A 24,095-nucleotide genomic window follows, 5' to 3' on the forward strand; every position below is an offset into this window, starting at 1 on the left:
TTGGCAGACAAGTCGGGGTCTGTCATGCAAACCACGTGAGACCGCGGCAACCTGTTGGCAACCAAATCAATCACAAGGAGGCGTTTGGTGCAGCACCTTCTTTGTGACTGATTTCACCCGGCGACAGCCAGCAGCCGCCCATCAAACATAGACATTTTTCGGTAGTGATGTTTGAAAGCAACACCAATCAGTCTCTGGAAAATAGCATGAGGTGTATGCTTATGAAGGAGCAACATGTCTGCATAAAACATTGCAGATGACATGCTGGTTCCATAAGAAAACTGGTGATGTCAGGTAACAGAGGTGTGAACAGGTGTGCCTTAAAATGTTAGCTTGCCCTTTGATGTGGGCACCAAATGTTTGAATATTTCCTCCTGTGATTATACGCTGTCTTTGTTACTGCTGGGTTATAAAGACCATTGTTTGCTATTTATCCCTTCTGTATGGTGATAATGTAAATGTTTAATACATAATGAGTCTTCAGCAGTGAGACAGGGCGATGGCATGATATCCTCACAAATACAAACTGACAGGAGTAAATATGGCAGCTTAATAATGATGGATGGATGCTGTCTCACACCGAGTTCACTCTGCTCTGCTTTCACTCTCTGTCAGCTCCTGAGAAACTGGTTCTTTAGCTCCTTCTCTGTGTTCACCGGCTGGTTGCAGAAGTATCTGTGAAGCAGGTGTGCAGTCCCAAAAAAGCCATAAAGGTGAGGAACCTGAAACTGAAGTTCTAAAACTGTGGGCTGCAGGGACTACTGCATGTTCATGCATGGCGTGAAGGGTCTCAGGCTGCTGTTAGTTATTATTATACTGCAGAAACAGTTTTAAACACTTTAAGATCCTTTAGAAACATCAACACAACCAAGAAACAGCATCAGCGTGTTTAACAGCCCGTTTATTAACAGCACAGACAGCGCGAGTATGGAGAAGATGAGCTCCACAGCTTCAGGAAGGTGTTTGGAAGTTTTTGTGTGTCGCATCACTTCTCAACATCCACCGAGTCATCCGACATTAAGCCTCAGGGCCGGGTTTTATTTTAGCCACACACTGAATATGCAGATTTGTATTGAAGGCAGGTGTGGCTGTAGAGCAGGTCACCTACTAATCAGAAGGGTGGTGGTTTGATCCCAGGCTGCTCCAGTGGGTATTAAAAGGTTAACCCTCATCCCAGCCAATCAGATTATGTCTTCTGTTTTTAATTAAATAGTTGTTCCGAGTCTTAGAACTCATGGAACAAAGAAAACAATGATTCTAACAGAAACACGTCAAAAAGGATTCACATTTTTTTCCAAAAAACTCCGCTTTGCCTCTAAAATATAGCGTTAGTCTCGAGGACGACTCGAAGGGTTTAAAAAGAAAAGCGTGAACAACACAGAGAGTAGCATCGTGTATCAAAAGGGTATAAACAGTATAAACATGATCATATATGTGCTTGTTACATGTAAGTTTACATTCTGTCACACCTCCTGCAGTCGTCGGGGTTCCAGACCCCTTCCTGCTCTTTAAATTCAGTCTTTGTCTCAGTTTAGTCGTGCTGCACGTGTCTCACCATGTGCTGAAATCTGTGTTCTACGTGCACTCAGATTTAATTTTAAATTACACCTGAGATGAAAACGTCGCTTGGATTTTGCTTTCCTTCTTTTTGTATCTCCACTGATGATGGTGGGGATGTAGTTCCCACTGTGATGCTGGAGGAGCTACAAGCTGATCAGACTCTCCTCCTCCACCTTGGACTCCTCTGTATCAGCGGGCACCCTGTCGGCAGGGACCGAACTTTCAGCGGGTGGAGCCGGCGGCGGGTCGGTGGGGCAGGTGCGGCGGGGCGCGGAGTTGCCGGGTTGGTCGGCGGGGTGATAGACGAAGCAGTAGGCTCCCGGTTGGCAGCTGTTCTTCACGCTGAGGGCGAGCTCTGTGAGGGCCACAGGGTGGTGGACGCCATTTATGTACACGCTGAGCGTGTAGGAGTCTGCAGAGGAGAAACAAGGAGTCACTTCCTGTCCTAGGATTGTATAAACCCAGCAAACATGACTGAGTCCAAACTGAACCATAGATGGACAGACGCTGACATCGTTTATCCGACCATCTCTTACAGAGCAAGAAATACACATCAGATTATTGCAATAAAGAAAGCAAATACAAAGAAAAACAATATTTTAATGAAAGCCAGACGTCCACGTGACGCCCACAATACAGACAGATGAGAGAGAAGCTGTAAGGAACAGAGGGAGTGAAGGTGGATGAATTTAAATACCTGAGGTCAGACAGTGACCAAGAGAGGTGAAGAAGAGAGTGCAGGCAGGGTGGAGTGGGTGAAGATTATTGTCAGGGGTGATCTGTGACAGAAGGAGAGCAGCCAGAGCGACAGGGAAGGTTTACAGGATGGTAGTGAAATGAGTCCATCAGAGGGACAGCTCAGAGTCAGAGAGGCTGAGATGGTTTGGACATGTGCAGAGGAGGGACGATGGATATACTGAAGATGGAGCTACAGGCAGGAGGAGAAGAGGACGATCTCAGAGGAGGTTCATGGATGAGTGAAGGAGGACATGCAGAGGGTTGGAGTGACAGAGGAAGAAGCTGGGATAGGGAGAGATGAAGACAGGTGATCCACTGCAGCCCCCCTAAAGGAGCAGCTGAGAGAGGAAGAAACACCACCTTTGAGCTGTTATCTACGTGTAGATTCGGTCCTTTTTGTCACATGGTGAATTTAACATGTTTGGACTGTCACAGCCATCGGTGCACTGTCCCGCTGTCAGCGTTAAAATGCTGTGATTTGACTCAGTCAGTGTGTCAGTGTGTAGCCCACCAGCTCAGTGGGATCACAAAAGGCCTCTGGATTGGGAGGTCTGAAATTTGAGTTATTGAGCTCATTTTGATTTTCTTACTCTTCTCTTGATTGGAAATGTTTTGTTGTAAAAAAGGTGATATAAAGTGATGCTGAACACAAACTTTCTTCTACTAGAAAGTCCACCGAGGATCTCCAGGTGATGTTCAAGAAGCAGATCGAGTGGATGAACTTGTGTCTCTGACTTTAATCTTAGAACTATTTCTAACTGAGCTGCTGGTTATTGCACGTTGAGATGTTTGCTCTGATAAAAGCTCAGTGATGGCTCAGTCACTCTAGAGTGAAAATAAGACTGCAACCTCCCTGCAACTAGGAAAATACAAATCACTGGTTGCATCACATTTTTTTTCAAATTCGGTCACCAAGAGTGAGGGGATGGCACGGGTCACCTGATGGGAGGCCACCTGTCTCCAGCTCAGACTGACTTCAGCCACTCAGGTTTGTGAATAACACCTTTATAAAACCTTAACAGTGAGATTTAGGACGGGTGATCAAGCTTTACTGCTGCTGCTAGTATTTATTCTAGCTGAGCTTAACTACCTATAACAGCACCATGTAAAGGCTTTCTGTGGCTCTAACTTCCGTGGATTTAACCCTGCCCTTTAAATGTGCTGCCATGGGGTTACCTTGCTCGAAGCGTGCGGCACACTGCTCAGAGAGCTGCTGGATGGTGGTCGTGGGGAGGACGCCCAGGGTTTTTGGGTTGGCCCCGATCTCAGGACAGCACACCGTCAGGAAATCCTGCACACCACATAAACAAAGACATGAAGAGACCTGCGTGCAGCCAACGACTCTCACAGAGTGTAAAACACACAGTCCTGGATGTGAACATTTATTATTTTTTGAGCCTTTTGTTTTTTGAGCATCATTGATCAGGTTTAGTTTGTGGTTCTGCTTTGATTTCGTTACCATCGTCTGAAGGTGTGTCCCCATCTACAGGCTCGTGTTCAGAGTGAGTCTTCTCTTACTTCCTGATGTCTTGTTTTACTTTGAAGGTTTGTTTTCTTACTGTTTTGCATCAGTCTTCCTTCCTCCCATGTGTTTATCTTCACCTCTCCATGTGCACATGCTCCTGTGTTCTCTTTGTCAGAGCTTCTGTGGCTGTTCCAGGATCTGCTGCTTTGTCTTTTTTTTTTTTGTCATTTTTTAAGGATGTCAGTAAACTGCCAGAAACTTTCAGGTTATCTTAAAAGCAACTTTTAACTCTGATGTAAAGACCTGATGAGCTTATTTGTGAATATTTAAGTGGATTTGCTGGTTCCAGTTTAGATTTGAGCTGTTTGAAAATGATCAGTTTTAGTTTCAATGTTAGTTTGAATCCTTGTAATCATGATAACATGTCAGGGCCAAATTAAGACGTTCAGAACAGAAATTACAATCCAAACAGTGAAGACAGTAAACTCACAGTGATTTAAACACCAATGTCTGAATAAACCAAAGCCTCACAGGCACCAGACTGATGAAGACTAGACCTAAAGAAACTTCTTGTTTCTATTTTGTTTTATTTTATTTTAAGTCTGCAGAACTTCAGAATAAATGTTTACATTTATGTCGAGTTTTCAAGTGTGTGTGTGTATGTGTGTGTGTGTGTGTGTGTGTGTGTGTGTACCCGTATTGATCCCTGAGCCATGCGCTCCTGGTTGAAGGTGCGTCGTCTTTCCCAGCGGTGGATGGAGTCTTGTACCTCTCTGCTGAGCTGGCGTGTTGCTGACCTCTGCTGGTCAAACGTCTTAATGTGCTCCACAGCCCCATAGGTGGTGGTCAGGTAATAGGAACCTACACACACACACATACACACTCAGTGATGTAATCAGTGATGAGTGTGTATATGAGCATTTTCAGCATCTTCAGCAGTGTATGTTTGTGCACCTTCTCCCAGTGTTAGCGACGGGTCCATCAGCTCCATCATGTATTCAACATCCAGCTGCAAAGCGGACAGATTGCACCGGGCCAGGACGTACATCATCACAGGCAGAAAGTCATCAGCGCCGTGGGCCCGCCCTGCAGAGACATATGCAAATATCAGCTGTAATAAAAGATGGACACAGCCTCAGCTCTGCAGCAGCTTCTGGCAGAATGGCCGTATCTGACAGCCTGAGATCTGAACATGCTGGACCAACACAAACAGCAGCGGTGGGATGTCCGCTGTGGCACAGCTGTGACAGTTGGAGTTACAGTTTATGTGGTGACCACTGATTCAAGTTAACACGGGAGCTAAAGGACAGGTGGCAGTGCTGACCTGGACAGCTGACAGACATGGAGTCGTAGATGATCTTGCAGGCCTTCAGCAGCAACTCGATCTTCTTCTGAGGAGAGTACTCCTGATGGAGGTTGTTCAGCTTAATGCTGATCTTCTCCATAGCTGAAGCCTCGGGGATAGCAGTGGTAATTCCTAATGCCGTGGTGGTGCTGCCGAGGACTACAGACTGACACACAACAACACAAACACCATCAGCATCACAAAGGACACGCCTGCTGCCGTACAGCATTGACTCCCACAGTGCTACAGACACATGTGTAAATGATTAAAACAGACAAAGAAAATAGCATAGAAACTGCTTGCTACAATTTCAGCTAACTCAGTGCATGTAGGCAGACATGGTGAAGACCACGTGATGAAGTTTAAAGTGAACATCAGAAGGGTGATTTCAGTGACTTTGAAGGTGGCATGGTTGTTGGTCTGAGTGTTTCAGGAACTGCTGCTCTGCTGGGATTTTCCCACACTCTAAGGTTTCCAGGAAATGGTCTGAAAAACAGAAGTTGTCCAGTGAGGGCAGCTCTCTGGGAGAAAATACCCTGTTGGTGCCAGAGATCAGAGGAGAATAGTCAGACTGCCTCCAGCTGGTAGAAAGGAACTCATTACAGCCTCGGTGTGCTGAAGAGCATCTCTGAAGCATGAAGCAGATGGGCTACAGTTACTCAGCTGCTCCTCCTGTCAGCTGAGAGCAGGAAACTGAGGCTCACACAGGCTCACCTGTGGAAAATGCTGTGTGATGCTGTCAAGATGTCCAAAATCACTGGAATGTTTCTTGTACCTTGTTGAATCAGAGTCATGAAGAATCAAAGCAGCTCTGATCATAGAGTAAAAGTACGACTAAGGTTTGTTAAAACTATAAATAAAACATTGGAAATTATCAGCTAAAAGAGTGGACAGCAGTTGAAACCATTGACTCCTATGAGTAGTGTGGTTGAAATGATCACTAACCATAAATGATCGATAGTAAGCTGAATGGCTGAGATACAGTTAAACACACAGGACATGAGGGGTGCTGTTCCCCTTCAGGTGAGAGAGGCTGGGAATCACTGAATCAGTCCAGGTGATCATGTTCACTTGACACCAGGACTGCAGCAGTAACCGTGTCTCACCTGGTTCTGAGCCAGCTGCTTGAGGCTGTCGTCATTGGTGTGCAGTTGCTCCAGTCTCTGGTAGATCGGCTCCTTCAGGGGCTTCAGTACACTTTTACACAGAGCAGCTTCGACTATGCTCTCTGCAGGCACAAACACACAGCATTTATTTCTGATGGAAAACAACCAGATTTCAAAATATGTTAAAAACAAACAGTTCAAACTGAAGCTGGAGACGCCACCTTAACCTAGATTATTGTTTGGGCCCATCATTCCTATTATACAACTCTTAGTGTTTTCAGACTTCTGCACACTGATGTCAGAGTTTATTTCTTCTCCCCACAGAAAAGATGATGTAGTGTGAAGTAAAGCTACAGGAAATGACTGATCTCAAAAGTCCCCACATTGCAAAGTTCACATTTAACATGTTTAAAAATAATATGGGTGCATAAAACAGTTTGAATTTACCGAGTTTGTCCTGTGTGTACTGGTGCTGTGGCTCCAGCATGACCTGCAGCTCAGTGCTCTGCAGCAGGTAACTCTTCAGCTGAGTCATCATCTGTCTGATCTCCTGCAACATCTCTGTGGAGGACGAGTGGCTCGACATCGTCTCCAAGGTGAACGCGCGGTGCTCTTTCACCTAAACACAAAGCAGTTGGTGTGACACGGCCATCCAGGCGGAGGATAACTGAACTGAAGGTTCAGGTGGGAGGTTTCCACCTCTGTGCACCCACCAGATTGCCAAAGTAGCTGAAAGGGTCCCTGGCGAGCTCTACGATGCGCTGCGTGAGACGACGCTCGTGGCTGATGAGTCCGGTGAGGACGGTGGACAGGCGGTAGCGAGCCCGGTCCAACATTACTGTGGTGGAGGTTCTTCTCATGGGTGCTTTGGAGCTGCGACTCTCTACAAGGCGGCTGTAAAGAAAGGAACGCCTTTAGTTTGACCTTACCTCTCCGTTGAGCTGTCCATGTGACACCTGATGCTTTTAGAAATGTTTAAATTCATAAACATTCTGCAAATCCGACTTCCTTTTGGCTAGCACAGTGATACAGCTGAGCTTGAACTCCAGTCCTTACTGAGACTTACGACACAAAGGAGCGGTGTCTTACAGGTTTTCACACTGACCTCAAAAGCTTTGATGATTTCAGCTCTGTACAAATTTCCTTCCTGAGTGTTGTTGCCTGTTTGAAGCATGTGCAACGCGCAGCCTGAGAATCTAAGAGCATGCATCTTATTGTGTGTGATAGAAAGCATCAGAGTGGTTAAAATATCATATAAAGTCTCCTGTGGTTGAAAGGTGTGCCACATCTGAAATCACAGGACTATCAGCCTCACGTTGCAGCACTTTTCTAAATATGTAGTGATGTTATGGGTGCATTTAAGGTGGATTTTTATTTGTAATCTAGTTTTTCAGCCTGCTAAAAGGTATCTGGTAAAGGTAAGCAGCCTTTTTTGGACTTTGTTTATCACATTTGGTGTACAGCAGGGGTCTATTCTGGAGCCCCTCTTCTTATCGATGTACAGTGTAACCATCCACTCACATGCAGCTATTTGCTGGCAGAATCACACCTGCACGTTCAGCAGAGACGCCTCAGGAGCTGCATGAAAACGTGGGCTGCACTTTGTGTGATTCTCCAATCAACTGCAGTTTTGTTTTGGCTGCATCATAATGATGATGACTGAATTTGTCGTCATCAGCCAAATCCATGGACCCAGCTGGCCTCGTGTCAATAGTCCAACACTTGGTGGTGTTTACAGGAGACAAAAATGATCATTCTTAAAATGTTAAAAGGTGGAAAATATTCCTCAAAATCCGACTGGTGAATTAAGAAGAGCAGATACCAGATTCAAAGATGGTGCCTGTGCATTGAATGGACAGGGTCTCGTTGGACGGTGATGTGCGCTGCTATTGGCTGCAGCTGGGGTACCGTCCCGTTTTAGAGCCCCACAAAGTCCTAATTAGCTGCTGGAAGGACGGCGCTGGAATAAGTTGCAGGATTATTGCTCAGCAGGACAGCGTTTGTTTGGACTTCTGTGTTGGACTTGCTGGATCTGCTGAACATTTCTAGGATTTTTTAAATGTTGTGGGCAATATTTGATCAAAAAGAAACGCAGTGTAGAAAACTTTGGCTTTGGACGCTCAGTCTCGTGTTTGGCCCTCAGGCAGATGAAACAGTGGCTGCAGACAAGTTCAAACGTGTTTCATGTTGAATAATTGTTTTACAAAGGCATTAAAAAATCATTTAGACATTTTACTTCAAATAAGAAAAATTTTAAACAAAGAGCCGAAAGCAACCAAACAACCATATAATAATGGCTCATAATTAAGTATTGTGTGTATACATCACAAATCTAAAACTGACTTCTCTGTAAGAGCGGTGGGTTTGACAGTGAAACTAAAACTTCATTAAAAGAGTGATTTTTAATGTTTGGAGCTGTGCTGTGTTACTGGTGTCTCCTTTATGATGGTGTCTGTGATGGTACCATGAGTGACCACTAGGAGTCATGCAGCCAGAGTCGTACCCAGCCCAGGTGATGGGTGCAGACCTACTTGTGATTTTGCTCCAGGTCCTGGTTCGGCTCTCCGTCTTCCTCTGCGCTGCTGGTGGAGCTGGAATCAGGGTTCATTCCTACGATAGCGCCCCCCTGTGGTGAGTACAGCGACACATCGGGCCGCCGTGCTGGAGATGGAGGGGGCACTTTAATCCCAGTGCTCTGATTGGCTCCTCCGGCCTGGCTGGGGCACGGGGCCAAGTCTGGGATGGCTGGTTTCCTCCTCGGTGGAGGTACTGGGCGGGATGGTTTCTTTCCCAGCAGCAAGCACTGGGGGCTGCTTTTCAGTTTGTCCTCCTTCTCCTCCTCCTTGCCTCTTCTTTCTCCCTCCTTGCTTGCCTCCTCCTCCTCCAGCTGCTGGCCACTGCTCTCGTGCTCAAACAGCAGACCTGATTTACTTTTTATTTTCTCCTCTCTCTCTCCTCCCTCCTCTTTCTCAGCTTTCTTTGCAGCATTTTGTCCCTTCTCTCTCTCTGTCCCTTCTCCTGCCGCTCGCTCTGAGCTCTTTCTGGAAGGAGAGGTGCGACAGAGAGGAGCAGGAGGCAGAGGGGGAGCGGCTCGGCCCTGCGGGGGGACAGGAGGCCTCGACGGAGGAGGTGATATTAACGCTGACTTCCTCTCTTCTCTCTCCGCTACTCCTCCCCTTCCTTCCTCTTTTCTCTCAGCTTCTGGAGTTGCAGAAGACAACGCTTGAGGTGAGGCGGGAGGAGGGGTGAAAAGGAGGCCTATGCCGGACCCTGAGCCCAGGCTGGGGGGTCGGGGTGGGGGCCGCTTGTATTTAATCTCTTGGCTTGTTTTATTTTGACCTTTGACCTTCTGTGAAGCTTCTCCGTTCTGCAGGGAGGAGGTGATGTTTTGATTGGTGGTGACATCGTGTTTTGAGGTGGAGGAGGAGGGGCTCAGTTCTTTGGGTCTCTCCTCCACAGGAACAGAGTTCACATACAGGTACATGTGGTCCTGCTGTGGAACCGGGTCCTGGTTCTCAGCCGACCGGTTCAGATCAGACGTCCAGAAATCTGCAACACAAGCAGGCGCTGATTTACATTCACCTTACTAAGTGTAGTCATTTCAGCATCATCCCACATGGCATGATTATACAGCAGGCACGCATTGACTGAATGTTCAGTCTGGGTCATTTTTAGGGGTCTCTGCAGGTTCAGCGTTTCCTCAGCACCAATCAATCAGATGAAGGTGGTTTTAACTCAGCCCAGGGCCTGCCAGTCTAGCTATGAGCATTAGACAAGGCTGCACAGCTCCAATGAAGGTAAAAATATGATATCAGAAAAATCTGCAGAGGTTAAACTCGTGATAGAGACTGAAAGCAGCACAGCTGCTGCAGACCGAGCAGCAGAGTGTGAGCTGTATGAACAGTTATGCACTGAGACTCTGAGGCTGCAGATAACCCTAACCCGTCCCTCCTGGGTTTAAGGCAGAGTCGGACGAATTCTTTCAGCTGCAGCCTGAAAAAAAATGCAGCAAGCATAAAGTCCTGTTTTAGGGTCATTTCTTAATTAAAGCTTATAGAAAATGTACAAAGTCTCTGCAGTGATGGAACTGAGAGAAAAAATTGCTTCGAGGTACGTTACAAACCCATCAGCTGAGACTTTTAGGACGCCAGCAACAATCAGGGATGGAGGAGGAGCTTACTGCTGCTGTCTGAATGGTTCAAAAAAGGGAGAGAGCTTGAAGAAAAATATGAGAATTTGTAGGACTTTATGGTCAGTTCTGAAAATCTGTTTCAGGACTGCTCTGCATCCTTTGGCTGCTGAATATTTGTGGGTTTCCGGACATGGTGAAACTTTGCTTCATGTTTGATGTGAGTGCAACATAAAAATTCTTCCTATCAGACAGGCTTAAAAACCTGCAGACCATCCAACTGTCTGCACTCTGAGGGATTTTCCAGGATTGGTGACATTATTTTCCAGAGATCTGATTGGTCAGTATGAAACATCTAAAACCTGTTTAGTAGTTCAGGCCTCAGTAAACAAGAAACGTAATGTTCATGTTTACTGAACTGCACACATTTTGTAACGTCATCCTCAGTTTTCTTCAACCTGTTATCGACAATTTGTCAAAAGCCACCAGAAAATGTGGTCATCTGATAATATCTGATAATTAAAATTTGATTTGTCACTTTGGACTATTTTCTATCAAATATAGTCTTTAAATGAGCTGATCTGTCTACAGTGATGTAGAGTTATTTTACCTGCACCCATAGCAGCAACGATCTCCAGCTCCTCTCTCTTAGTTGCCGTGGTAATGGCCGTGGGTAACCTCAGTGGGACAGTCAGGACATCCCTGATTGGTGGATTGAGTTGGACAAAGGGTGAATGCAAGCAGGTAGTGAAAGAGTGCTGCTGTCTGCAGTCGTGTGTGCACATGCATGTGAATGTGAGTTTGCACGCGTGTGCTGGGTATAGCAGACTTGTTTTTATAGTGTTGTGCGACAGAGCGCACGCAGCTGCAGGTGTGTTTGTGTTACCTGCTGGCACAGTAGAAGGAGACGAGCTTAAAGATGTCATCAAAAACGAGAGAGGAGCCCTCTAAGTGGATGACTGAGGCAGAGAAAAAGGAGAAAGAATCAGTGACGTTGTGTAACTCTGTGTGATGTCTGTACTTCACTCTGAAGCTTCAGACGCCAGAAGCAGCACATACACGTCTTGTGTTGTTTGATCTTCAGGTTGCGTAGGAGCGGCGCCCCCTGCTCATCGGGCAGCCGTACTGATATGGTCACGGCGGCTCCGTCCTCTGTGGCGTGCATCAAGAAGGCCTGCAAATACCAACAAGTGTGTTTTTTTTAACTTCGAGGTCATGTGATTTACAGTAAGAATCTAAGTCCTGTTTTAGAAGCACATACGTGCACAGACAGGGTGATGAGTCACATTTATACGACTCACAGGTCGAGTGACAGCAGAAGGGCTTTTTTAAACCTGACACACTGAGGCCACTTTTACACATCAGTGTTTCACAAAAGTGCATTTAATGGGTCCCATAAAGAGAAAATTATATGCAACTGAAAATTAAGAGGATTCTTTCTGAAGATCACAGGCCCTCTGCAGGTTAGCGGGCTGTGAGGAGGTCTGAGGTCAGACTGTTTTCATTTCAGTGGAGATCTCAGGAGCTCCTCCACCAGCATCAGAGACTCCACTTCCTGCAGTCTCAGGAATCTTTGCACCTATTTGCAGCTTTTCTGCATCTGTCTATGATGGAAATGTCTTTCTTTATGTTAAGCGAAGAGAAAACTCAGGCAGCAAAGTATTTTGGAAGAGGGCGCAATGAGACTCAGCTTTTCTAATTGAATTAATCTTCCTGCAGAGCCACCACACATGAAGATGGAAATTCCTCCTCAGTTCTGTTTGTGTTTGTCTGGTTTCCAGATGTGAGTCACAGTTTAAAGCTGATGATCTTGTTTGGCACCAGGCTGCATTGCCTTTGATGTGCATGTGTTATCTGTACGTATGAAGCCCTGGATTCTCAAAGCACGTCATGCATACCTGTACCTCTGCATCTCAGCTTCTTTTTTTTTTCTTCTTTTTGGGCCTGTCATGTCTGGCACTTTTTGCAATCAGAATGATCAGAATGATGATCTGAATGCACTGTAGTACCAAACATATTTGCTTTTACAAGAAGAGCTCTATAAGATTTCTATAGGCTATTCTTGTTAATGTTTGTATTTGTCTTTTTAGTTTATTTATTCTTGCCAGATCTGACAGGCAGGAAGGAAGAGAAGAAGAGAGATAGGGAGAGACAGAGAAGAAGACGAAGAAAAAAAAGGGGAAACAGAAAAACAGAAACAGAAAAAAATAATAGAAGCTGGATAGATACACATACATACACATTCACATATATATACATGCATATACTACATATATACACATACATATAGTCTTGCTGTAGTTTGTAGTAATGTGTGTGTGTGTGTTCCTCTGTCATGGAACGTACTCAATAATGAGGACAAGAAGCCACAACCACCCCCCCTCTGGATCCTGAGGCAAGCAGGGATAGACCCAGGGGACCCGGGTCATCCACGGCCCACCAGGAGCTCAGAGGCCACACATCCTGATGGCAACCGTGCACGCTCAGCTTATAAATTAACAAACACAGCCTGATGGCTCTCAATGACTTCTGATATCAGACCTCCGAAGGAGCCAGAAGGAATTCTAGCTCTGTCATAGTTTTATTAACCTGCCTGGGCAGAGGAGGAGTGCACCTGCTGTGTGCTGGAGGTCATCAGGTTTACCACACAAAATTCCCTGATTGCAAAAAGTCACAATTCATAACTTATATTCTGTAAGTGAAAAAGATCTTCGCCTGTCTGAAGCTTTTCTGCTGATATCATACACCTAAACCAGTGAGAGCATTTAAAACCACACATGACTGCTTTCACAGCATTTCTCCAATCCAGAGTGGTTTTCTGAAGAAAAACAGGAAGTTGGTCCTGGTTCTGTGGTTATTGCGAGCTGTTTTCTTCTCTGACATGAAATCCGGCAGGAAATGTGATGCTCGCGCTGCGTCTTTGCTAACGAGGAGCTAAATGAGTGGGCACAGTGGATCCCAGGAGCTTGGTGCTGCAGCTCGCTTAAAGCCTCACATCCACGTTTTACTTATGGAGATTGCATCTCTGCTCAGACATCATTAACTGTAATTACCTCGTAATTATCACAATTATTATACTACTTACTACCTAAAAATATTGTGTAGTTATACTGAATCTTCTGTTAGTCATGGAGTAATTGCCTCAGGTACCCTCTAACTGTTAGATTCTGTGAATTTTGGTGTTTGAAACATTTTTTTCAACATTTTACCTGAAAAAAATCCCCCCAAAACTGTTTTTACCCTGTAATAACCAGCAGCTGTTGTAATTACCTTGTAATTACACAATTACAGGGCCAATGCCATGTAATTAATACATCATAGCATAAATACATTGTTATTACCACCATGTTTAGGGTAAATTTAATTAATTATGACCAGTTATAGTGTTAATACCCTGTAATTAATATCAATTATAGTAAATACCCCCTAAAAAACTTGTGTGATTAGGCCAGTTACTCTATAATTGTAATCAATTTTAGGGTAAATACCCCACAGTGAATATACATTATGAGGTGTATTACCTTTAATTCCCCTTATGATTAGTTTGAGGTAAATATGTTGTAATTAATTCAAACTAACGTCAGTTATAGGGTAATTACAGCCATCTATAAGACAAATCCCTTTCATTATTACCAATTATAGGTTAAATACTCTTTAATTAACACCAGATATAGAGGAATATGGTCAGCTGTCTGCATAATATTGTGCTCTATTAGGGCAATACTCAAAAGGGTAACAATGGCTAATTATGGGGTGAATGCTGTCACTGCCACACAGATTTTAGGGCACTATGGAAGTGAAAAACTTGATGAAGTGCATAAAAATCGATTTCTGGAGCCTCTCAGACCGCAATATGCAAACTGAAGCCTTCCAGGTGATTGTGACTCTGCTGATGTATTAGTTTGAATTTAATGGAGCTTTCAGGTGAAATCTGTGTGTCAAAGAAATAAAAGTGTGTGTCTCACTCCGGCTCTCTCCTTCTCCAGTATGCTGGTGCTTTGCTCTTGGCTGAGTCCTTTGGGCTGCCACACAGAGGTGCTCCCCACCAGCTGATCCACTGCGCTCAGCACCAGAGGGGTTGGTGAGGATGGTGGGAAAACAGGGGGAGGAGGGGGTGAGGAAGAAGAGGAGGATGAGACTGTAAGAGATAATGGAGGGGGAAGAGGGGAAGGAGAAAAAGAGGGTGTCGGATCAGACGAGACAGCAGACGAGAGAGACAGCAGGGGAGGAGGAGGAGTGGAGATGGGAGAAGGAGAGAGAGGGGGAGGCAACGATGGGGGAGGAGGGTTGGAGGGGAGAGAGGGAGGAGGTGCGTGGACGGGAGGGAGAGGAGGAGGGAGGGATGGAGGGGTGGATGGAGGTAGAGGAGGACGAGAGGGGAGAGGGGAGTTCTTGACTGCAGAAAGTGGAGGTTTAGGCCGACACGGCCGGGTTGGAGGGTGGGGGGGCAGCGAGGGTTGCGAGAGGGCAGAGGAAGAGGGGACGGAGGGAGGGTCGAGTGGTCCCGTCAGTGGGCTGCAAAGAGAAAAGGTTAAAGGTCAGGGGTGTAAATAAACAGAGGATGTGTGTTTGTCTCATCTTTAAGGCTCGTGATGTTTTTCTGGGAACATTCGGAGCTGCTGTTGATCAGCAGCTGGCTGGCTGTAGGAAATGTGCTGCATTGTTTTGCACTAACAGAAGCTGCGTTATGGCAAAAACACAAAGAGCTGCTGTCTTTAATCAGACATTTGCTTAGAGGAGGGGGGGATTTTAAGGGTGGAGGCCCACTAAAACTGTTGCCCCACCCTTTAAGAAACACCTACAGGTTGTTTCAGTTTCTTTGAGTCTAAAGTTTAACATTGCAAAAACAGCCATTTATAAAATCACTGAGATGCACATGATGCCAAATCCACTGGACTGTTACCTGCTGTCTTTAAACATCACTGCGACATCAGCTGACTCGGCTGATGTTTGCTTTCCATGCAAACGGCTTCAGTATGCAGTCTAGATTTCTCCTTGTTTCACTAGTTTGATGAAAAGACCAAAATCTAAAGTGTGTTAGTTCAAGCTTCCCTACCCTGTTTGAGGTTTTCAATTTGTAAAACCAGACCAGGACAGAAATGAAGTATAAAACCATTGATTTTGTATGGAGGAGCTGCACAGACCAGGCTTCAAACACAAGCTTGCCGGCTGCTGATGCTGCTAAAAGCCAGCGTTTAATGAACACGGCTGCTAAATTGAGGATCACGGCTCTGCTGTTCGGTTCTGGAAAAATTCTGGTCCACTTCCATGAATCGCCACCCTGTTGCGGTGATGAGGTTTGTGTGTCTGAGGGATCTCAGGAGCTATGTTGTTGAGGCCACTTTACCCCTGGTAGGGATGCACATGAACCAGAGCAATGCATTTTTGTGCTCTTTAAATGTGATTGAGAACTGTGCAGTTTTAGCTTCTGGCTAAAATCCAACCTAACCCCACCTGTGGTGACCTGGTGGAAGAGGTTAAGTGTAATTTAATTGTACAGGTTCTGCTGCTGCACTGTTAAGAGGGGATATTTTCAGTCATGCAGATCATGAGCTAAGGTGTGAATTCTTTGTGTCTCAAATGGTGACTTTCAGGACCACCTTCAAGGTGAAAAGCTTCTTGGATGAGTGGTGAAACACCTTCGAGGACCTAAAAATGGAATCCAGTTGCCTTCAGCTGAAGCATTTAAGTCCTTAACACAGACGATAAAGACTAATTGACTCTAAAAAAACATCAGCAGACACCATTAGCATATGTGTACATCCTGCTGAGTCCTCCTCGGCCTCCGTTCCTCCGTGCTCACCGACTGATGACTAACTGCAGCATTCAGAGGCTCCTGACTGAAACAACAGCCCGGAAACGGCACAGATGTTACTGAAATTGGAGCAGAGGACGACTGCAGCTGAGGAGAACAGTCTCTGGGGTCTGTCAGTGCAAGTGACTCATTTTATATTTCACATCATTTCATCTAAAATTATAGCACAGCTTAAAACTGGGTCATGGGTTCATTTGATATATATTTTTAAAGGCTACAAAACAGCGTAAAGTTCGACCGACAGGAGCAAACGGTGTGTGTGTTTTTCCAGCCTCGTACAGTCACCGCTGAGCGTCTGTGGCGGACTGAGTTATGGTCAGCAGGTGTAGCTTATTCTTGTGTTTTCGAGCATGATCAGATTTTCGATGCAAACTCAAATCGTCTGTTCAGTAGTTTATTCATCATTTTGCTCTGGATGCAAGTGAATAGTCCCTGAAAGCAGTAGATATGGCAGTGAGGGGTTCTTTCTTCACCTCATCTTGTGAATACAGTTAGTTGCTATCATGAAGCATTGTTAGAGGAAGCACTGTGGTCACGTGGGCATGTGATAAGGTGCTCTACATCTCTCTGGTTACTGAGGAGACCAAAGGAGAGACCGACCTTTACTTTAATGTAATCCTCTCCGTCTGTACTGAAACTGCTTTTTATTTAACATGAGTTCTTCTTCGTCATTTCTTTGACAAAGGCTAACTTATATACACACTGACTGGGATTATAAAAGGTGGAAAACAAGGCACAGGTGCAGTCAGCACAGGTGAAGCAAAACCCAAAATAAGACACAAGAGAAAACTTCCTCTTCTTTCTACTGCCCATAGGGGGCGCCACAGCGGATCATCTGCCTCCATCTCCCAGCATCCTCCTACGTTACTCCAACCCTCTGCATGTCCTCCTTCACTCCATCCATGAACCTCCTCTGAGATCGTCCTCTTCTCCTCCTGCCTGCAGCTCCATCTTCAGTACATCCACCCTCCCTCCTCTGCACATATCCAAACCATCTCAGCCTCTCTGACTCTGAGCTGTCCCTCTGATGGACTCATTTCTAATCTTGTCCATCCTGATCACTCCCAGTGAAGATCTGAGCATCTTCAGCTCTGCCACCTCCAGCTCTGCCTCCTGTCTTTGTGTCAGAGCCACCGTCTCCAAACATCCATCACAGCAGGTCTCACTACCATCCTGTAAACCTTCCCTGTCACTCTGGCTGCTCTCCTTCTGTCACAGATCACCCCTGACACTTGTCTCCACCCACTCCACCCTGCCTGCACTCTCTGCTTCACCTCTCTTGGTCACTGTCTGCTGCTTTGGATGGTTGACCCCAGGTATTTAAACTCATCCACCTTCATTCCTTCTGCATCTTCACCAACTGTCTCCTTTGGGCAGGTGAACTAGAACAAAGTAGAGAACGTTAAATTCTAAAGCCTGTGTGACACTTTCTGTGTGTCGCTCACATTCAGTGCTCATTTGAAGTTTTCTCTCAGTTTCCAAGTGTGTCTCTAGCTTTCTTGGCACCTGACAGATCTCAGCCCGAGATCTCAGATCTCAGGCATGTTGACGTCGACGGCCCAGATGATGGCAAAGGACAGAAAGAAACACATTACAAGAGTTTTTTTCTTCCTTTTGCAGTTTGAAGGATTCTAGTTTAACAGGAAGAGCCTTATAAAGAACAGTTTACATATTGTGAGAGGTTAGGGTGAGGGGGTCAGGGTCAGGATCGTGGTTAGGGTTAGGGTCAGGGTCACATGGACCTCAGAGGAATAACCTCCTGCCTGTCAGTCAGATCCTTCTGTCAACTTCACTAAAGGAGTTTTTTTCAGGTTAAATTGTGTGTATAAAATAATGATTCAGTAAATGAAAATTTTATTCATAAATGGTTGTCATAAACACTCACAGAGCACCAGCATGCCTGGATAGACCCGAAGAGCAGCATTTGCTCCCATCTGCTGCGGCATGAGTTACATCTGCCTTATCTTCCAGAGGTGGTTTGGCTTTAAATACACCGAAGATATACTAACACACTTTGTGATGCACAGAGAAATGCATCACACCAGGATCATGTAAACTCTTTGTCTTATTTGAATGTAAAGTGCTGTTTGCAGTTGGTAGATAATAAATACTCTCAGCTGGAGAACAATATGACCGCGTCAGTGAGCACTGATATAGTTGCTTTCTGGGCTGCCCAGACCACTTACTTCCCCTTTTGGAAGCTTAAGAGCATCAGTGGTTGCACATTACAGCAGATAAACTGACAGTTATTGGCAAACTGTGGCAAACTGTGTCCAGTGACCTCTGCAAACCCAGACCTGGGTGAGCAGCAGAAAATGAAACAATAGATGGGGGGAACATTCTTAAAAAAGCTGCTGAGGTTTCAGCACCCTCCACTGTTATGTGCACAGAGCATATACAAGTTATTTAAACTGCTAAATTCCACTTTGACACGTCTTCAGTGAATTTAAAAAGAATCGTCTCCACAGCTGATGAAATCATGTGACTAACTGATCCCGGCCCAAACCGCCAAAATCTCGACGTTCACTCACAGGAAGAGAGGCGGCAGAATAATTGTTCAGTCAGCTGAAACGGTCAGCACTGACATCCTGTATTTGATTCATGTTTGCTGAGCCACACGGAAACATCACACGCTCACATTTACTACACGTTTTATTCCAGTGGAGGAGAAATTAGATTAACTGCAAATGATTTTAGGAGCTGATGGCAGAGTTCTTCCCTCACCATTGCTTCACTCAGGTGCAAATTTGAGGTGCTTTCACTTCACCTGAGCAAATGAAAGTTAGAAGTCAGGGAAAGCCGTTTCCCTCCACTGCATCTTATAACAGTCTGATCTGTGTCACCCTTCAGCCACTGACTATTTATTAAAGATGAAAAATGTCTAAAAATATCCCTTCATTCATAGCCTGCTGCTGTGGTTTACATCACAATGCAGTCTGAATAGTGGCTTGAATGGTCCTGGCCTGTGGATCCTACAGTTAGATGAGCATGATGATGGTTATGGAGACGATAGCATCTGTTTGGCAACTCGACACCCACTGAGAGGAAGAGCTCTGCTTCCTGTCATCAAATGATGGCCTCATGGTGAAACGTCTTCCAGTAAGAGGAATTTTACACATCAGCTTGCACCACCGCCACACAGTTCTTGTCTATGTTTTTGCCACCGTGCAGCTCCATCAGCACGTCTGTATCTGTCTGAGCATCTGTGCTGGTCTGAGTTGGAAACACTGAACTCTTACAGACCCTGAGCCAGCTCAATGGGCAGACTGTTACTTCCTGCATGCAGGAGAGGGTCTGATACTTCCTGTCTTTCATGTTTGTTAGTGAGTCATGCTCGCTGCCTCAGGATGATCAGACTGAAGAGTGTTTGGTTGTAGTCATTGATTACGACCGCCACAAACTCTGAATCTTCTAGTGAGAAAATGGGGTGGCTGTGGCACGTGAGTGGATCAAGCTCAGGCTCCACCTGCCTCCTCCAGGGTGCATGTTGAGCAAGAAGCCTAAGTTGCCCTAGATGCATTTGTCAGTTGAATGTGTGTGTGTGTGTGTGTGTGTGTGTGTGTGTGTGTGTGTGTGTGTGTGTGTGTGTGTGTGTGTGTGTGTGTGTGTGTGTGTGTGTGAGAACGAGTGATCTGTTAAGGACCAGTCCATAAATGCATCAGAAAAGCTGAGAACACAGCTGTGGCTCCAGGTTCATCTTTGCTTTCCTCCTTTCTGCTCTTATCCTCAGGAAAGATCTGAAGAATATGACTCTGACCGTTTCAGTTGGACTGGAGGTCACAGCCACGAGCTCAAATGTGTCTGTGTGGAGTTTCCTCCAGAAACCTCCGCTTCAGCATGCAGGTTACTGTGTGTTAGCCAAAGCACCACCTTATATCTGGGGTGGCTGTGGCTCAGGAGGTAGAGCAGGTCACCTACTAATCGGAAGGTTGGCCGTTCAATTCCTGGCTGCTCCAGGCTGTATGCCAAAGTATCCTTGGGCAAGATACTGAACCCTGAGTTGCTCTCTGACACAAGCGTTGGAATATGAATGTGTGTGAATGTTAGACAATAAAAGCACTTAGTGTAGTTTCAGATGGAAGTGCTTGTATGAATGGGTAAATGTAAACATGTTGTATAAGTGCTTTGAGTGTTCAGTCACAGTAGAAAAGCGCTATATAAGAACTGGTGCTTTTACCATTACACTGTTCCTCAAACTACAGATGGATTCAGTACAGAGAAAGGGGATCAGTAAATTCTGCACAGCTAGATGCTGTAATGGTTATTTGTGCTTATTCAAAGATATTAATGTGCTATATAATGATATATAATGATCTTTGATTTATAAAATCTCTAACTTTATAAAGATTCGCAACAAATTTTTGATATTTTGCCTTATTATATTTAAGATGGGAACCATCCACCAATTTTCTTTTGCTATCCTTTTCAGGGTTGTGTGTCTCTCTCCCACCTGTCATAGAGTGGGTGAGAGGCAGGGTACACCCTGTACAGGATTCCAGCCAGTCACAGGGCTAACAGACAGACAGCCATTCACACTTATGGGCAATTTAGTATCACTAATTAACCTAACCCCACGTCTTTGGACTGTGGGAGGAAATGGAGTACCCGGAGTAAACCCACACAAACACAGGGAGAACATGAAATCCACACAGAAAGATGGATTTGAACCCAGGCCTTCTTGCTGTGAGGCAACAGTGCTAACCATCACGCCACCATGCTGCCCTTTTAGTGCGGGGTATCCAGGATATTTTGTGATGTATTATCACTTCAAGAAATTTGATTTCATCCACTTTTTATAATTCTCTGCTATTCATTATACATTTTCTAGAATTTGTATCTTTGAATGTTCTGAATTTTGTTTTACTCAATGTGTCAATCTCTTGAAGTCAAACCAGGTCTTCAGTGTATTTAATTGATTTTTCTGCTACATTTAAAAGTTGTTCCAAGTTACAGTACCAGTCAAGAGTGTGTCCAAACTTTTGACTGGTGCTCTATTTCCACAGCACAGGAAGTTTGTGTCATCTGCAAACAAAATTACTTTCAGTGTCTTTGAAACTACACATGTCATTAATATGCAGTATAAAAAAAAACCAGTGGCCCCAAGAGAGATCCTTGGGCAACCCCACACAACACATTTTGATCAACAGACTTTTATCCCAGAGGAGTTTTAAATGCAGAAGTGATACTGAAATGTAGTAGAGCAGCACAATACTTCATCCACCGCTGACTTTGCATTGACTAAATACAACCTTCAGAACCACAATAACAACATCAGCTCAAGCTGAGGGTTGTTGCCATCAGTAATGTGGTGATTAGGAACTGGATGAACTGAGTGAGTGATGGAGACCATAAACCCATCAGGAAAGAGTTCACCAAGCTCAGAGATCAGCTGATGTAACACTGTTTATGGTGTATGTGATTCCACTTGCCATAATAACCACAACATGTTGTTAAGTGGAGGGTTACTGGCTTAATGTTGTCCTCTCAGAGGCAATGGATAAATGCCACCAGCGGTGTTGAAATGTGGCCAGATCATGAGAGACCAGCCTGAGGTGCGTTGTAGCGTATAGCAGTGTACATGATTATTAAGAATTGACATCTCGCTAGCCATTATATAATCACTGTAAATGATGTAACTGCTAATAAGAAGACTTCAGGTGGATTCTTGCAATTGTGGAGTGCTATAACAATCATATAATAGCACTGGCTAGGCTAGCTAGCAAACTTCTGGGCTGCTATAATGTGCTATTCTTTTGTAGTGTGCTGTGCTTGAGCTGCTTCTAATGAGCCAACCTGCCTCACCAGTATATATTATTTTCTTATCCAGATAATAAAAAGCACACATCTTAAAGATAAACAAGCCTTTGTCTATCATTACTACACAACCCAGAGCTGAAGAGGTTTTTTTGAACCAGCCAGTTACAGTGTAATTGAGCCTGGTTACTCTGAGCAGGAGGCTCATTTGCAATCAGACTCTTTACCAGTGGAGTCGCCCCCTGCTGGACATTAGAAAGGATGCAGGTTTGAACATAGACTGTATAGAAAAGATGGCTGTAGTTGGTTTTGGACTCCTCACTTTGAAGTATCAGCATTAGCATTTTGGCTTAAACCATGTTGGCTGACCATATTTGAATTCTAAGTTATCTGTTAATGCTTATAGAATGTATTAGAGCATCACACAGATATCCGTTAATGAGCGCTCAGCAACATCTGAATAAAATCTGAGAATTTTACTCAGTAAACTGGAGCTCAGCCTTCTTGGATGTTCTTAGTCCAATGAAGTGCACAGCAGCCATATTATTGGTCAGAACAGCACAAACTCGGTCCACAGGTCCAGTTCAGGGACTCCAGTTAGCTGACTTGACCGAGCAGACAGCTAGCAGCTACAGCCACCTGTGCTGCCATCTACCTGTCAGTCAAAGAGGTCATGCCCTTAATAATGCAAACTTTAAACCTTAATTAAATTTCAAGGTGAATTATAAAACCTTTGTCCCCAGCTTTTTGTATCAGGTTCTAAGCATGTTTATTTCTGCTGTAAAGTCAGACATTTTAATGCTGGAGTCTCTGCTGGAGCCTCAGGTGGACGTTAGAGGAACTGCAGCTTTTGGTGCTTCAAGGTTGGCTTCAGTTTTCAGCTTCGGAAGGTCCATCTTTTACATAAAGTCTTTGATTCTTGTACAAATTAAATAAACTAAATTAAAAGTGAGGAATAAAAGCAACAAACACTTTTCAAAGTAAATGTAAATGTTTTGTGAGGGAAAGTCTGTCGTTAACATTACAACTGAAGAGTTTTTCATTTTAGGGACTTAAATCCTGAAGTAAGTGTTGACCTGACATTCAAATAGTTGGCTGCATGCCCCATAATGATCAAATCTGCCTTTTTCAAGCACTTAATATCAGCTTGAAGCCAGTTGAACTCTTCCCTGAAAGTGGAAAAACAGACTCCAAATGTCAGCAATCCTGGAAGAACATTTTTTGTCCTGAAGTTTTAAAAACCTGAACACAGAAGCAGGATTTTCCTCAAACTCTGGGAGGACACTGACCTATATATGAGTCAGTGAGTCATCACATCTGTTTTTCCTTCTCTGGCTTTCTGACTTTCAACCCCGACTCCCTCCTCTACACCACACCATCCCCCTTTCCCTCCTCACAAAAAGGCTCCTAACTGCTTTTTTCACTCGTACATATCATCACAGACTGCTCTCAGACTCACCCCACGTCCTGGGGAGCAACGCTGGCCTCCATCATATCTCCACAGACTGACTGTTCGACTGCTCCTTCGCTCTCAGCTCCATCGAAAACCCCGCCTCCTCTTTGCCCCGTTTATTCTTCGTCCTGTTGATCGGAGCAGGACTGAATAAGGAAAAACTACAAGGCAAAGGGGAAAATATGTTCCTGTGTGTCAGCCCTCCCCTCTGTTTAAGCCTCGACTTCCTGAGCTGATCGTGAGGCAGGAAGAGGCCGAGCACTTTGGTCAGACTTCCCCTGTTCGGTCTCTTTTTAGCTTATGACACACTCTCTTTGCTTCATTACTCTGTAGCTGAGCTTTCTGAAGCAAAATTGCTCAATCAAATCTTTTAATTTCTGCAGTTTTTCCTTGTTTACACCTCAGAAACTCTTGCAGAAATATGATCCCTGCCTCCTCCTCTTTTCCTTCCCCCCTCCCCTTTTTACTTTTAAAGTTTTCCAGATGCTCAAACTGTGGAATGCTGAACTTCATGTTTCCTGCAAGCTTCACTGTTTTCTGACCCTGTTTTCTTCTTCTCACCTCCTCCTCCTCTTCCTCCCTGCTCACATTCTCATTCGGTAGTAACTCTACTGTTGCTTCCCCCACCTCCTCCTGCTTGCTTATCTCTTCTCTCATGTGTAATCTCTTTTCCCTGAAGACAATTCTGCCCAAAGAAACTATTAAGATTGGACTGATACTTTAAATTAAA

The 24,095-nt window shown here is 44.8% G+C and overlaps 1 protein-coding gene across 1 annotated transcript; it reads right to left on the bottom strand.

The window, feature by feature from the left end:
- Positions 1–887: 887 nt before the first annotated feature.
- On the bottom strand, positions 888–23,634 carry rin3 (Ras and Rab interactor 3). Its single transcript, XM_030759113.1, has 14 exons — positions 23,372–23,634; positions 14,309–14,858; positions 11,403–11,517; positions 11,230–11,302; positions 10,954–11,045; positions 8,746–9,763; positions 6,928–7,108; positions 6,662–6,833; positions 6,215–6,336; positions 5,088–5,274; positions 4,718–4,849; positions 4,458–4,624; positions 3,475–3,589; positions 888–1,972 (listed from the first exon to the last, which is right to left on the bottom strand). Exons 1-14 carry the CDS (start codon positions 23,404–23,406, stop codon positions 1,704–1,706), a joined length of 3,228 nt encoding a protein of 1,075 aa, XP_030614973.1. The 5' UTR covers positions 23,407–23,634; the 3' UTR covers positions 888–1,703.
- Between the last annotated feature and the right edge of the window lie 461 nt (positions 23,635–24,095).

This window comes from Archocentrus centrarchus, chromosome 22 (genome assembly GCF_007364275.1).
Source record: "Archocentrus centrarchus isolate MPI-CPG fArcCen1 chromosome 22, fArcCen1, whole genome shotgun sequence".
Classification (NCBI taxonomy): domain Eukaryota; kingdom Metazoa; phylum Chordata; class Actinopteri; order Cichliformes; family Cichlidae; genus Archocentrus; species Archocentrus centrarchus.

Coding starts and splice junctions, on each gene's coding strand:
- rin3 (XM_030759113.1), bottom strand. CDS start 23,406: ATGATGGAGGCCAGCGTTGCTCCCCAGGACGTGGG. Junction 14,859..23,371: donor GTTGCTCCCCAGGACGTGGG/GTGAGTCTGAGA, acceptor TTCTCTTTGCAG/CCCACTGACGGGACCACTCG. Junction 4,850..5,087: donor CATGTCTGTCAGCTGTCCAG/GTCAGCACTGCC, acceptor ATGTCTCTGCAG/GGCGGGCCCACGGCGCTGAT.